General features: G+C 35.0%; 2 protein-coding genes and 1 non-coding gene across 4 annotated transcripts; 2 read left to right on the top strand and 1 right to left on the bottom strand.

Moving 5' to 3' along the window:
* The first annotated feature begins 407 nt into the window (after positions 1-407).
* On the top strand, positions 408-9341 carry LOC145213700 (tumor protein D52-like). Of its 2 annotated transcripts, XM_080082069.1 has the most exons (8): positions 408-487; positions 635-736; positions 2755-2882; positions 4235-4371; positions 4973-5032; positions 6019-6120; positions 6849-6909; positions 8159-9341. In XM_080082069.1, the coding sequence occupies exons 2-8, from the start codon at positions 733-735 to the stop codon at positions 8267-8269; spliced, it is 603 nt and encodes a 200-aa protein (XP_079938195.1). In that variant the 5' UTR covers positions 408-487; positions 635-732; the 3' UTR covers positions 8270-9341. The 2 variants fall into 2 exon arrangements, with proteins under 2 accessions (XP_079938195.1, XP_079938203.1); XM_080082077.1 differs by lacking the exon at positions 4973-5032 and having other exon boundaries at positions 410-487.
* Positions 7735-7808, top strand: Trnas-gga (transfer RNA serine (anticodon GGA)). Its single transcript has one exon. It is a non-coding gene; the product is annotated as a tRNA-Ser (tRNA).
* Positions 9342-10719: 1378 nt separating the features above from the next.
* Positions 10720-15934, bottom strand: LOC145213713 (small ribosomal subunit protein mS34-like). The gene is made up of 6 exons (XM_080082090.1): positions 15766-15934; positions 15414-15542; positions 14852-14947; positions 13091-13168; positions 11663-11812; positions 10720-11034 (listed from the first exon to the last, which is right to left on the bottom strand). Exons 1-6 carry the CDS (start codon positions 15802-15804, stop codon positions 10936-10938), a joined length of 591 nt encoding a protein of 196 aa, XP_079938216.1. The 5' UTR covers positions 15805-15934; the 3' UTR covers positions 10720-10935.
* Between the last annotated feature and the right edge of the window lie 36 nt (positions 15935-15970).

The raw sequence follows: 15970 nt of genomic DNA, 5'->3' as shown, positions 1-15970 counted from the left end.
TTATTTTGTATTTAGATGACTAATTTCATTTCCAGTCAATTTTATATTTGTTTTTATTTCAAGTGCTTCACATAAAAGCAATGATGTGTTGGTTAAAGACGGTGTTACACCAAAAAATATTATGACTCAACTGGTTTTCAGTTTGCAGTTTCACGTGACAGATCTGTAATGCAAAATTTGGATTTGTTTACAACGTTTTATTACATGTTGTCACGTGGGCGTGACGATGAGACAACATGAATACGTGATAGTGACGTCATATACGGGCGCAGAGTTGGTTGAATTGGAATTTGAAAGCTTCGCAGGCAGCAAAGAGTAGCAGGCGTAAAAACGAAGTGATTACGCTTCTATCACGCCATTACGGACTCTCACGTGCTTGTTTATAATTGTATAAATTACGAACGGCCAGACTGTCAAATAGCAACATTTTCTGGACTCAGGAGATACGTCTGTTATGTGTACACTGTACAGCAACCGTGTAGTTACAGTACGGTATATTGTTAGTTTGATATTGTTATTCAAAATCATAATGCGAGTTTTAAATGGGTTTTGCGCCGTTTTATAGAAGCAATAATAGTACATCAAATTAAAGATTATTTCATCAAAGTGCTAATGATGTTTTGCTTTGTTCCAGAAGTAAAAATAAACAACCGCAAGCGTTACTGAAATCTGAAACGAATTTGTCAAGCTTGAAAGTTTTTCTGCAGTCGAGTGAAAAATCAACACAACAAAATGGGTAACTACTTTGTTTATGTTACTTTTTCAAAAACATTTTTATGTGATTTACCAAAAATCAATTATTTCCTTATCTCGGACCTCTGTCTCTTTATCAATTTATTTGTTTTATGTAAAACACCTCTCCGAAAACTTATCTATTTTGATCAAATAGAAAAAGTAACCCAAAACATATGTAATCATATAGACTGAAAATAAAATGTGAACAAACAATCCATAAAAAATAGTGTGGCAGCTGCACGCTCGATTTTTTTTGGAAAAACAAATTTTGCACGCAAAGTTTTGGGGTTTGCATGCGAAAATTTTGCACCAAAGGCATTTAATTGGCCTGTCTTGACCTCTTTTACTTGCTTTGTGCCTGCTAAAATAGGTATTGCACGTGAACTTACGGGTCGTGCACGTGCACATGCCGGACCTGTAGGTCCTGCATGCACGAGATCTCGTTGGGAACTGCCATGTTCTGCAGACTGGGCTCTCCCAAGACTATAAAAAGCATTTTCCTAATTTGTAATATCAATTGATAACAATATTATGATGGATATAAAAAAATCAAAACCTTCTTTAAAAAAGTTTTGGACCAAATAAGTTCACAATAAACACAGTTACTTTCAATATAAAGCACCATGAAACTAATAGAAAATTGGCTTTGAACAGTATGTAATTGGGTGATGTATGATGGTCACATGTAATGTAAATATCCTGGACTGAAACACACAACTGCAGACACAAGGACTATTTAAAGTCCTCTTGAAAAATTCAAGCACTGTTGTATGATTTTGGTTCCTGTATGTTCAATGAAAGATACCTGCTGCCTATGAGTTAAAAAGAGAGAATGTTTTGCAAGGTGCCCTGGGCATCTTTATGGTTATTCTAGTGGTAAAGATGAATTAAAATAGAAAGTAAGCAAGTTTTCAACTAAGAAATAGAAATGAATATTATTTGAAAACAGGATTAAAGTGGGCTTTCCATTTAATTTGGCAGAGGCTCATATATTATTAAAATTTGGTTTAGTTGGTTGGTTGTCTAGTATGTCTGCAGTTTTGTCTGTGGAAAGAAAATGGATTGTACTGAAAATGAAGGCACAGAAATAGCTCTGGACTTTGACCATCTGTCAAGTCATGAGACTTATAAAAAATATCTTACTATTCTTCCTTCTCAGCACCATGATGAGGTGGATGAAATGTTTGCATTTACCAACAAGACATCAGTTGTAAACCCCAATTTTTCAAACACCTGTATGTTGAATTTAGGCTGTGTTCACTTTATGCACTGACCAAATGTTTACTTGGGAATAAGGTCTATAATCAGTACGTTTAAGTTTTTCCATGTAATTATGCATTTGGGATAAAATAAATTGGGGTGCCATCTTTTACTTGTACTATGGTCATAGTCTGCAGTTGGCAAGCCAGTTAAACCCTAACGATCACGGTTCAAGTCAATAAAAAATATACTTTAGTGTTTGGGTAAATAAAGTCTTCAAAAATAAAAAAATTAAATATAGTGATGGGACGGGTACCCGGTACTCGTTTTCGATGGTATCGAACGATTTCAGTGGTATCGATACTCGGCATCGAAATATTTTATCTCAGTTTTCGATACCATAGTTCGATACACGATAAGAATACGGGCGACTTTTTGCCAATTATTGCTTCAGACAGCACAAAATCGGGAAAGATCCGCCAGGTTAAAAAAAAATCGCTATCGTGTGGAGATTGCATTTTTCTGCATGTGTTTGTTGTCGCCTATATCCCGGTCATGGCAGATAATTTAGCCAGTGATATACAACACTATAGTACTTGGTATCGAAGGTATTTTGACGTGGTACCCATACTCGTTATCAGTACTCGCTTTAAAACCTGGTATCGTCCCATCGCTATTTAAATATTTGTTACAAAATACAAACTTGGGGCGGTCCCACCTAAAATAAAATTTGGAGAAAAAAATAATTTTTGAAAAAAAGTTTTTAAAAAAGTTTGGTAGTATCACATGCTAGTAACCCTTTTTTGTTTATTTTCCCAGCTGACCCAGTCCATGAAGCAGACCCCATTTACCCCGATCTTTCAACACAACCATCTGCCCCAGAAATCCCACTTGAAGACCAAGCTTCAGATGATGAACGGGAAAAAATGTTTCAAGAACTTAAGAAGGTTTGTTAAAATTCTATTGTTTTTTATAACCGAAGTTGATTTAAATCTCACAACACAATTACTCCAAACAACTTTAAAACACAAACAAGCCATGGAGGTTTGTAAGCTGTACCCTAATATCCAAAAAAGTGTTCAAACAAAGATGAAAATAATGAAACATATTTTAGTAATAGTAGCCAGCTCATAATAACAAGGTCCAACATTGATTATATACTTATCATTGACCATGAAATTATACAACTCCCTGTAATACCCCCCTTCAATTGAAACCCATGATTATTGGATTACTACATTGAGCTGCTACCCCACATTTTATTACCAAATTTACAAATTGATTTTTTTACACGGTTTGAATTGATACGTTGACAAAGCCAGGCAGATCAATATCACACTGGCTAGGGACAATTTGGTTAATTTGTAGATTATTAAATTACCGTCTTGTAACAATTTAAGCATTGATCCTGGATTGGATTGCAAAATCAATAAAATGGAACCATTTCACGGTGTTAAATTCTGATTTTGTGTCATATTATTTGCCTGTAAACTGTATATATATTTGATGACTACTTATCTATTTTGTGTTTTTGTTAAAATCTTTAATGCAAATACAACAATACATATAAATTTATGAATATATAGTTGTGCTCTATGTATGTGGCAGAAATGATAAGGAGCGTACAACACAAAAAAATGTTTTATCAAACCAAAGAGATTCTTTGCACAGCAGGGTCAACAAAACAAAACTGTGCAATAAGCAAATTTATAGAAATGAACTGCCATATCATTGGTACATTTGAAAATGGATCGTCAGATTAAGCCAGTTCTTGTGCTAAAATGAACAAATTCTAGTCTGCCTATATTTTTTTCAGCAAATGTCCACCAAAATACTTTTAACTATTGGGTTAAACAGAGTAAACATCATTGTCCAGTCCACATTTTTTTCTCGCAGAGTAAATGGTTTAAAGCTTCCATTGTTCAGTTTCAGTGAAACCTTGCAGATAGCTGATGCCATTTCCATTGTAAATGCCAACCACAAGCATTTTGTTGCCCTTTGTCTCTTTTTTGGCTCTCCTCGTTGCATAGTTTTTCAGGTTTATGACAAACTTTTAGTAATTGTGTGTCACTGTATTTGGTCAACATATATGCATGTAAAACATATCATCATTGGGAAAAATATATATATGTCAGGAAAAAAAGATATAGCCACAAGCAAGCATTTTATTGCCCTGTGTCACCCTTTTGGTCCTCCATCTTATACCTTATACTTAACTATGACAAAGTTCTAGTAATTTTGTGTCACTGTATTTCAGACAACATATCAAAAGGAAACGAAACTCTAAGTTTTTTTTCAGATTGAGGAGGAAATAGCCACTCTGCGACAAGTTCTTACAGCAAAGGAGCAGCAAGCATCAAACCTTAAGAAGGAACTGGGTATAAATGCAATGGGCCAGTTGAAAGCTGAAATCAACAAAGTCCAAAGTAGCCAAGCGTGAGTTCTATACAAAATGTCACAGATATGTTTTATCAATGTGTCATTGCTTTGTTTGTAAGTTCCAAACGCATATTTAAATTAATTCGTCAGGTTTGGGTGAGTGATGTACATTTATGAAATCTATTGGTTGTTACTACTCTAGTAGTATATTTAAGATACTTTGCTGTGGTATGGTTGTTAGTTAAACATCTAAAAGCTTTATGTATGTATTTTGTCATTAGGCTGACAAATGTGAACATTTTTTGGAGTTATGCTCTATGATTCAATGCAATAAGGTTTAAAATTCGCCCTTTTTCTGTTAAACAATTGCAAAAACAACCATCAACCTTTTATAAAGCCCCCTATTGTGTTACATTTAATGGTGCAAATATTACTGCTTTTACTGACCTCATATGATTTTTATTTGCCATGTCAAAATTGCCTGTAAAGATATCACATCTTTTTTATTCTATATGTTTTGGTTTTTGAGTGTTCTTTTCCACTGCTGGTCTGCACCATGAAAAGGAAAAGCCACTTATGTTAATAATTTTGCAAATCTGTCTGTTTCGTATATTGAACCTTGAAATTCTTAATGACAACTTTGCATAAAACATCACAGATATCAATCAACTCAGGCAAAAATGACAGAAATGAATGAAAAAGTGGTTTCATCAGAATAGTGAGTGGTGCAAAGCAGCATGTGCATGTGTTTCCTATCCTAATCTTTTTCATTTCACTGATTTTCAGTAGGATGCTTTTTCCTAAACAAACATTCTAATGAAAAATTGGTTTGCACTTACACAGACAAATACACATTTTTTTAAATGTCTTTGTTTAAATAGACTATGTACAGATTTTCGTGTTTTTGCACTTACGCATCTAAACAAACTGACTTTCATTTAGTTTAGCAAAACAAACCTCAAAAGCATGTTTGTTATATAGCTTAAAGTACAGTAGTCTTTTATATGTGTTTTTGTGACCCACCTAAACTGTTTTGTTATTTACACACATGCATTTTGACCCAACTTTGATTTAATGCTCAATGTCCAAACCTGGGTTGTTTGTGTGTTTGTTGGTTAATGTAAACACCATAAAGTGACATCATGCCATGACAGATGCCATTAAATCTTGCCACGATTTGCTTTACTTGACGAATTGTGGTAACAGCCCTGTTAGCAAACAAACCTCAGTGTGCGGTTTATGTTCAACTGTTGGGTGTTGTTTTTACTGAGATGACCAAACATGTGATTCAGGTTTACTGTTTTCATGCGTGTGTGCATATTTCTTTACAATTTTTAAAGTATATATATATCAAAAAATTAAACTTAGTTTTTAGCCTAATTTCTCTCAATTCATCAATAGATATGCAATAAAATTTTAAGTGAACTCCAGTAAACCTTGGGTAATCTGGACCTGTTTGGACTAAAAAAATGTCTGAATAGGCAAAGATCTAGATTAACTGATGTTGACTAGTTAAAATCCCACCACATTACAAATAATTTGTGCCTCGAGTTTTAAATAAGCTAAAATCAGCATTAACCAAACCCGGTTTAACTGAGATTTACAATACTTTAGTCAGTTAAAACTAAATGATCCCAAACTAATTGACACCAAACTTTTTCCAATCCTAAAGTTATTTTTGACATGTTTTGTGTACTTTTTTAGTTACAAGAAGACACAAGAAACATTGAAATCCGCTGGACAAGCCACAGTTGGAGTGTTCAACACAATTGGATCATCTATGTCCACTAAGTTCTCTGAAATGAAGTATGTTGTATTATTGACTAAACACAGAATAATATAACACAATAACACGTGAAGTATAACACAATGAAGTATAAAAAAAAAAAAAAAAAAAAATGAAATGAAGTATGTTGTATTATTGACTAAAGCAATGCAATAGAAATAACATTATCCAAGCACACTTTCAATGCACCCCAAACCCTTCACACAGTCCCCTTTTTCTCTTTTTTTCTCATTGGCAAATTTAGAAGCCTATATTTTGACATGCAAATCTGGCATTCCTAAAAATTTGTCGTGCACTTATGAAAGCCTTAAAAGCATCACTATTTTTTCCCAGTCATGAAACTGTACCATATGGTATTCTTTTTAAAAGATGCCAGAATTATTTGGATTAAACCCCTAATCCATTACATTAAGGCAATTATCCAGCCATGTGTTCGATGGTACAGTATACTTTTTTAAATATAATTACACTAATCGTGTTAAGACCTGCCTTGCATTACATAAAAAATTAAGGTAAAAAAATGGACAAAATGACAGTTTAGTGCAAAGTTGACCAAAATAAGCTTTAAAAAACTTCAGCTGACAAACAAGTAACCTTCAGCGTTGTGTATTGAATTTACTCCACCTATCCATACTATGTGATTTAATAAAAATGTTCAAATTTAATAAAAAGTGTCTAACATTATTATAATCTATGTGACTTGCTTTATGTTGAGAGTTTCATGTAAATTTTCTCAATTTTTTAACAGAAACTCACCAACTTTTAAAAGCTTTGAGGAAAAAGTGGAAGGAGTTGGCACAAGCATCATGGTAACATTTCTTGTTGTTTTGAGATTGTTTAGACATGCTACTCCTAAAATATTTGACATTTTGCATGGAAACACTTACCAAGCCTAATAAAAAACTTCTTTCAAATGTGGCAATAATTGTTTACTAATGAGTTGATTTTCAGAATTCATACCATATTTAAACCGATCAATTGTTGCCTTTCTTTCAGAGGTTAAAACTAAAACTGATGCAAGAAAAACTAAATATTTTTGTAACTTACCAATAAATATATGCAGTAGACAAGTTTGTGATACAACTTTCATGTATTTGGTTCGAAATTCTGTAAAGACTAAGAAGTATGTAGGTGGTTTGGGTGCAATTGGCCTGAGTTAAAAAAAAACAATTTTCACCATTGCACAAGTTTACTGGTGGAAATATGTGTCATACCTGCTTGCTGAATCAGAAACTGAGTAATGATAATGTTAGGTTTGGAATTAATCTGCCTCTTGTTTAGCATGGACTGCGCTTAGTCAGTACTGGAATACTAAAGCGTTATGCACTTTTAAGTTTAAAGCATGTGAGTTCCTCTCTACTCATTAAATATATTGAATGCAGTTTTGGCCCACTTGGCCACTTCGATATGTTCTGGTAGCCAGTGGGTTGTTGAAAAAGTAAAGACCTTCTATGATAGTTGTGCCGTGATCGCTGGTCTGCATAGACGCTTCAGGGCTGATCCCAGTTATGAATTTATGTTCATCTTAACTGATACTGGTCAATCTGGCGATCCCCTACTACGAAGCTGACATGTGCAGCATACGAGGCAGGCAACGGTGCTTGTGATTCGACTTTCGGCGGATTCTCCACTGAGCCTGTGTAGCTCAGTTGGTAGAGCGCGAGTCCTGGAAAGACTCCTGTCGTGGGTTCGAATCCCACCGCAGGCTAGATTTTTCTAGCCTACGCCTTGCCATATGGTGGTGAATGCTTGGTGACCGGCTGATTCGGTATAGCGCCTTCAATGGGCCTGGCGTACTGTGATTCTATGATAGTTCATACTTATTGAAATGTGTATTATCAATAATGATGTACTAATACAGGAATCGTCCTGATCCATGGATGCTCAATAAACGATTCCAGTCACATATATTGACATTACATATTCCTGTTTAGGACTGACGATGCTATATTTTTGGGCGAAAACGATTTCGGAAGTGTTTTGCAATAAGAAATACAAATACTGATTTAAGTGTGTGCTGAATTTGTCAGCTAAGTAATGCATATTGTCAATTTACAGGCAAAGGTTTCGGGAGCACCAAGGGAGGGTGGTGAGAGTGAAGCAACTTCACCCACAGATGCTGAACCAGTAACAAAGCAGCCACAGCACACTGACGATGTGCCAATGTAACAGAATACTACAAACACCATTGCCGATGCAACCATTTAAACCAGTTCTGTAACAGGCCATTTTGGTTGTCATGCACAAAGTATATCTATAATGACTAACAATGCAAACTAAATTGAAATAAGAAAAAGTATGTTGTAATTGGAAAGTAGGGTTCAATTTTACAAATGCACAGATGCTATAGTGCCTTGGTTAAAAAATAAATAAAAAGGGTCCCTGTATCTTTAGATGCCAAAATTATACCAATAGTACAGGATTCTGCATGTTGCCCATTTTGGCAATCATGTGGTGTTTCCTATCAAATAATATGACCTGGGATTTGTGGTCATTTTTATGATGGTGAAAAAAAATACATGTACATGATATAAAGCTGTATACAGATTGTATGGCAGAGTAGTGTCGTAAATATAAAAATGCTTTGTTTCAGTTTTTTCTTTATAAAGTAATGTTCCATGCTTTTGTTTCTTAGATCGTTGACAAGTTTCCAATTTTGCAAATCAATTTTTAGGTTTAGATTTAGTATGTGGCGCATTATTTACAACAAATCAAAGTTTACTGTATTCTTAACTGATAATATTAATTTAAAATAACCGCTGTTCATTATGGCTAGAAGCGTTTGCCCCCCCCTTTGTGAAAAAAACAACCTTCAATCTTGAAAAACTGACTTAGTAATTGGAGCATCAAGAAAATACGTACATACACAATCTGTTAGCTGCTGAAAAAACTGCTTTACCTTCATATTAAATATCTCTCTCTGTAAACTAACAGAATGACAAAAAAGTTATTGTGCAAAGTGATATTTTGGTGGGAACCCTGTTTAGTATGTAGTCGCATAGTGTTGCATTATGTATTTATCTCTGCATTTTGCTGTTTAGAAACTGTACGTATGTCTTTAAATACCTTCATTCTCTCCAGCATAAGCTCTTAAAAGCAAATATGAAATGGTAAAAATGATCTCAAACCTTGTCAATGTTAACGAAGGGTTTTGGCAACCAAGAAAAATATTAGATGTGTGTTTATTTTGCTTGTTACAATGTTGGTGCAATGTTACATGTAAAAAAACTGACAAACTAAACGGTTGCAAATATTTGGTGGTGTTGCCACTTTGTTAAGGTTTAGAGTAGGGATGGGCTGAGCCCAGCCACAACCGGAGTTCTTGGAATGGAGCATAGCTGTTTTTGATGCTCAGCCAAGCATTGCACATACTAATCCCAGCATTGAATTTGCACATTCATGCCTTGCTGACAAACGAAACTAGTGTTCAAAAGCTAAGAATGGAAAGCATTTTCCAAATTACGAAATCCGTCAATGAACTAAATGGAATATATATATTTCGCCTAATGGCATCTCCAGTTCCTATAAAAACCACAAGATAATACATCAATAAAAAGAAAAAAAAATAAGACGTGGCTCGCTGTGGGGTCAGCAGTCTAACGTTGCTTGACAAACCAATTCGAAAGCGGCAGTGTCAGCAATGTCTGTAGTGTTCTGTTTTCAGTTTAGTGTTTTCGTCTCACTTTGTTTTGTTGTGTTTTACTTTTTTCCCTTTTATTGATGTATTACCTTGTGGTTTTTATAGGAACTGATGATGCCATTAGGCGAAATATATATATTCCATTTAAATGATTGACAGTTTTCGTAACTTTGAAAATGTTTTCCATTCTTAGCTTTTGAACACTAGTTTCGTTTGTTAGCAAGGCATGAATGTGCAAATTTAATGCTGGGGTTAGTACAATTAAATAAACGGTGATCGTCGATGACCATGTTGCCTGTTGAAGGGTTAGATACTGTTCAGTCCAAATACTCTCAGAGTAGTGTTAAAAAGGGAATCTAATAACAAAAACGACTTTTTTATGCGTTAGATTGTGGAAAGGTGCATACTTCTAGGGCGTATACAACTTAATACACCGCTGGTAACGTAAGGGACATGTTTGTGTCGTTACAGTTGGTTAACGTAAGATGCTCCGTGTTCGACCAAACAGACAGTTCCAATGCAGTGTTTCTCAACCTTTTTTTTCTGCAACCCGCTTTAGAGGTTATATAACACAAATGACCCCCACCAGCATGTGTTCATACATTTACTAACAAATGTCACATAGTAATCACATACAAATGTCACATAGTATACATAGAAAAACCCTCGAAGTTGTGGTTATGGCTCATGTAACCTAAAACCTTTGAACCATTTCATGTCAAAAAAGCCAAAAAACCACAATCATACAGAAGTTTATTATCGCAAATACTGTTGTGACAATTCTAAATCAAACTGCCGTGTCAGTTACTATGCCAAACAGAAGTCACTGGGAAAGTTTTGATGATACGGATAAAATCATCCCTAATTGGGTTGCGTCTTTTAAGTGTTTTACAAAAAAATAAAATTTATAACTTGACTGTTTTGGACTCTTAAGATGCTACTACAGCTACGAAGCAATCAAATTTTGCAAGGACTCCTCAAAAATGACAACTTTTATTTATTTTTTAGATTGTATTAACTAAAAACACACAAACAATACTTGTGAATTTGAGGGCCAGTGTTGGTCACAAACTGATAGGGATATGTTTTAGTATCACTGCCATTGACCATTAAAACATGTAAGAGTACCACTCATTTTCACAACCCACGTTTTAAAACTTCACAGTTCAAGTTTTGGTTAAGCAGCAAAACAATTTCAAACAAGAGTTCCATCAGGGTGCCTTTGTCTTCCACTTTTCTTTTTGTTTCGTTCAATCAACAAACGTACCATTGGTTCCTTGTCATCGGTTTCCATCTGCAAATTTGGTAAAGGTAAAAGTTAACTGTATTTTAAATAACAGTATTAGAGTTCATGCCAATTCCAGATCTAGTTGTAGGATATATGTGAAGGCGTGCAATGGAAACCAATAGGAGTGCTTTTGTTCGTTGTGAATATTGCAACAGATAATTCGGGTCAGTTGTAATATCTGCTGTATTGCAAGGGTATGGTAAACCCAAACCCAAGTTTATTATTTGTTGAGAGAATGATAAATCTGTTCCAGCTGTGGAAGTGTTAACTAACACCTAATTTACTGTGGATAAAACAAAAATAAATCTAGTCTGTTCAAAAAAATTCTAAATTGAAATAAAAAATAAATAAAGTTTTTGATTTCAGAATCATCTGTATTGTAATTTACAGTAAACTCAGTTAATCTGGACCCGTTTAAACCAAATAAACTGTCCAGTGTAGGCAAAGTTGATAAGTTCAAGCCTTACCACATAAAAAATCACTTGTACCTCCAGTTTTGTCCGAATTACGTAAAGATCCGGATTACCCAAATCCGGTTTAACCAAGGTTTACTGTATATTTGTGCTTGTTTATGGAATTGCAGGGATAGTGGAAATATTGTCAAAACACTTTTTAGCCAATGTTATTTTGCTACCTCTGGATGTGCTTCTTTATCCATTACTGCCAATAAGGGAGGCACAGGAATGTACAAAGGAACTTCATGTGTGGTTTTTGATTTAGGGCGATAATTCAAAAACCTGGATTCCTCATGTTTAGGGATTAAACGCCAACAGCTTTCATTGACCTTTAAATAAGGTTATGTTGTTAAACAAATATCCTGATTGGTCCATTGTTGTAAACATAACTAATGTAAAGCAGTAAGAAAATTCAGTGTGAAAAACCACTAAATCTGTCGCTATATTTTATTTGTTTTATCAAAACAAATGCATTTCGCTATAAAAAGCATCATCAGTGTCTAAAAACAAAATAAAAAGCGGAATAAAAGCAAAAAATACAAACAACACGCAACCCCAGAATAACCGCAAAAAGTCTTTTCCCTGTCTTACAGGACTGCAAATGCAGACCGGCAGGTATGGCGCTGATAAAAACCACGAAAAAAGGCGAGGAAAAGATAAGGGCACAAAACGAAAAAACAAACACGATTGTAACAACAAAGCGATTGCAGTCAACGAACTGCCGGAAGGACCATCGCTTGAACATTTATTGTGGCGCCCGTTAAAATTAGCCATTTGTTTTCACAAACGTCCAATTTTTCTACAAAAACCACATTATAACATTGTGCAATGCCTAACTTTTTTTTTATCTTTTCCTCGCCTTTTTTCGTGGTTTTTATCAGCGCCATACCAGCCGGTCTGCATTTGCGGTCCTGTAAGACAGGGGAAAGACTTTTTGCGGTTATTCTTGGGGTTGCGTGTTGTTTGTATTTTTTGCTTTTATTCCGCTTTTTATTTTGTTTTTAGACACTGATGATGCTTTTTATAGCGAAATGCATTTGTTTTGATAAAACAAATAAAATATAGCGACAGATTTAGTGGTTTTTCACACTGAATCTTGATCTGATTTTAATGACCCTGAATCGCCGTGGTCGTTTCACTTGAAAGGAGATTTCAATAATAAGAAAAGAATTACTACGTAAAGCAGTATTTCACAAACAGTGTGCAATAAAATTCAAGACATGCCACAAAATAGTAAAATTTAATGGCAACTCTAATATTGTGTGTTAGGTCTTGGTGATGAAATGTGGGTTGGCATTACAATGATATAAAATCATTTTAGTCTTACTTTCTACCGAAAGCAGTCTGCACATTCAATTGGCTTGCAATTTTTTGTTTTGTTAATTGGGGTGCTGCAAGTTTGGGAACCACTGTTTTGTCTGACTAAAACAAGTGAAAGTGGGTAAAACACTTTGCTTTCTATATTGTTGCCTAACTGCAGTCCTACTAAATGTAATGTGAGTTTAGGAACACTTCGTCCTTTTGGGGTTAAGACATTTTGTTGCACATTGTGCTTTTGAATTCAAGACCATGATTTTGTAGTATATATTGCCACATAGGATACTTACAAAAGGCATTTCCTTTTCATAACCCACACTGTAGCCATCTTCTGTCAAAATGCCCCATGCATAACCACAGTCCATTTCCTACAAATAAAAATGGACATGACATTTATGGTAACAATACCATTAAACAAAAAACATAGTAAGCCCTACAAATATTATTAGTTATTGTTTTTAAATAAATATGTTTATATTACAACCAATATCAAACAGTATGTTTCTGCTCTGCTGGGGTCTTATCTGATATAAAAGTGAAAAGTAATCTATAACCACTTTTATACCAGTTTAACTTAATTGATATTAACTAGTGATGGGCTGATGGGACGATACCAGGTTTTGAAGTGAGTACCGATACCGGGTAAGAGTACCAGATGTATATACCTTCGATACTTATTACTGAGTATTAAGTATAGTGTTGTACTTATTTGTTTATCACTAGCTAATTTATGCAGAAGCATGTAGAAAAAAGTTATTTCCATTCACTACCTAATTTATGCAGAAGCATGGTTTTTTTTAAGGTTTGGTTTGGGTGACCGCTAAGTAGTTTTAAGAGACCGCAAGTGTTTCATTTAAATACCAAAAACTGTAGTTGTAGTTGCAAGTCCAAATTTTGGGAAACCGCTGGAGAAATTTGAAAAACACCTTAAAAAAACACTGTGCAGAAGCATGTGGAAAGTGATTTCCATACGATAGCGAAAACAATATATGTAACCTGGCGGAACCTTTTCCCAATTTGTGCTGTCGAAAACAAATATTGGCAAAAAGTTGTCCGGATGCTTATAGTGTAAAACGGCCTTCAGTATCGAACGTTGGTATCGAAAACTAAGGTAAAATATTTTGATACCGAGTACCATGGCGGGAAAAAGTGGGGAAATGGGGATGCTCCATCCCGGGAAATCGGTCACAATCACGGGAAATGTTTAGCTCTTTGTGTAAAAGCGAACACAAAAGTTGAAAATAAGTTTTGCGGTGGAATAATGCAACAGCGCCAGCTTTTGTTACTAGTTACATTCAGCGATGCAACGAAACGTGGCGTAACTAAAACGCTGCGGCACATAGGTCAACACACAAGGTGCTAAGTGTCGTTGTTCGCATTGCGCGCGCGCGTGTGCACGAGCACAACAATACGCATTTGTTTCACGACAAGTATAGCAATGGCGCGAAACAAAAACAAGCAGTAACATAGAGGAAAAAACAGAGTTAAATACAGACGCACAGTAGTGATAGTACACATCGTTGTTACGAATTTTAATCTTTACTGATCAGCTGGAGTTATTTTTAGAACTTGACCGACTAATTATTAAGTTTAAAAATATACTGCATCTCAGTGTTTCGTTTTTTGAATACTTACAAATATCGTAGTAGAAAGCAACGAAAGCGCATCGATAAGTTTGGATGACTCTTTGTGTGCGAAGATTACAACGTTGAAAAGGTGAAATAAGCTGCGTTAGTTTAGTATTACTGTTGCGTACAACAACTTGGGGGATTAACCGAAAAATGACGGGAAATTTGCATTTTTTCTAGCCCTGCCGAGTACTGATGTCACTGAAATCATTCGATACCATCGATACCGATAACCGGGTACTCATCCCAGTCATCACTAATATTGATGTTAAAAACAAGCATTCCTGTTTGGTCCTCAGTGGATTGAACCATGCTTAAATGGAATGTGGTTATAATGTGATTGCTAACAATGTTCTATTGCCAACATAATCAAGATGAATATGACTTGACATTGCAATAAAATATATCATAAACAACACTTACAGAAGATTCATGGTCCACTGAGACCCTGGTAACTTTCCAGAAATTCAATGGTTGCGATATTGATACAAACAACCGTCCGATCCCCCAGTGTGGCAACTAAATAAAACAAAAAAGTTATCACATCACTGTCTTTTTTTGGTTTAGGGACAAAGCCAACATTTATGAATTATAAATAATATTTGCAAGGGGCTTTGCAATCAGCAAAGTGCTATTAGAAAACCGTTTACAAACATTATTTCCAGGCGCAATCATACCATTATTACATCAACTAAGATAAATACATTCATAGTGGGATCAGCCCTAAAGCGTCCATACAGACCAGAAACCGCGGCATACCCATTGTAAAATGTAAATCATAGTTGATTCGGCATGCCTTTAACGGGCCGGTGATGTACTATAATTAATACATCAAATTCTGAAATACACTTGACTTGCTCAAATCTTTGTCTGATTATGGTAAATTTGTAGCAGTGTTCTGGTTATCAGTAAATGACTATATATGTGAAAAATTATCATTACAACAAACTAGGGTTGAGTAAGGTATCAAAACATTTTATCCGACCTGATTTAAAATTTGAAACAGTCTCTTTTCAGTTTTTCTCCGCTGCTCCACCTTTTCAGGCACCCAATTAAATTGTGGGCTTGCAATGATTTCATGTGGAGGTTTGCGGTACTTCTTTGTGATGTAATCCTAAACATAAAAGTGGTTTATTGCAATGATAAAAAGTAATGACATATCTTCATTTGTTGGTGAAGGATTTTATGGCAATAAAAATGCAATTACTATAGCAAATGTTCAACAAATTGCTGGCGATTCTGGTTAATTGCTAATACAGTTCGTTGACATATATGTATTTTTTGTTTTAAAAAGTTGTTTAACTAAAGTCAACAATAAAACATTTGCCTATTATTACCATTAGCTTTCGTTCCACGGTCACGCTTTTGCTTGCCATTTTGTGCAAATGGGTTAAGCAGCACCACACAACAAATGGGCCAACGGTAAACCAAACCCTGACTTAATTTTGCTCCCTGAATCAAAACAACAAGTTTTATCAAAATAAAATTCTGAAGTTAACGCTGTGGGTCACGTGGTTCTAATTTGGGTAACCCCCCCAATAC

This window comes from Phallusia mammillata, chromosome 1, assembly GCF_965637545.1.
Source record: "Phallusia mammillata chromosome 1, kaPhaMamm4.hap1.1, whole genome shotgun sequence".
Taxonomy (NCBI): domain Eukaryota; kingdom Metazoa; phylum Chordata; class Ascidiacea; order Phlebobranchia; family Ascidiidae; genus Phallusia; species Phallusia mammillata.
Note: the sequence above shows the minus strand (reverse complement) of the source record. Positions and strands in the feature narration are given on the sequence as shown.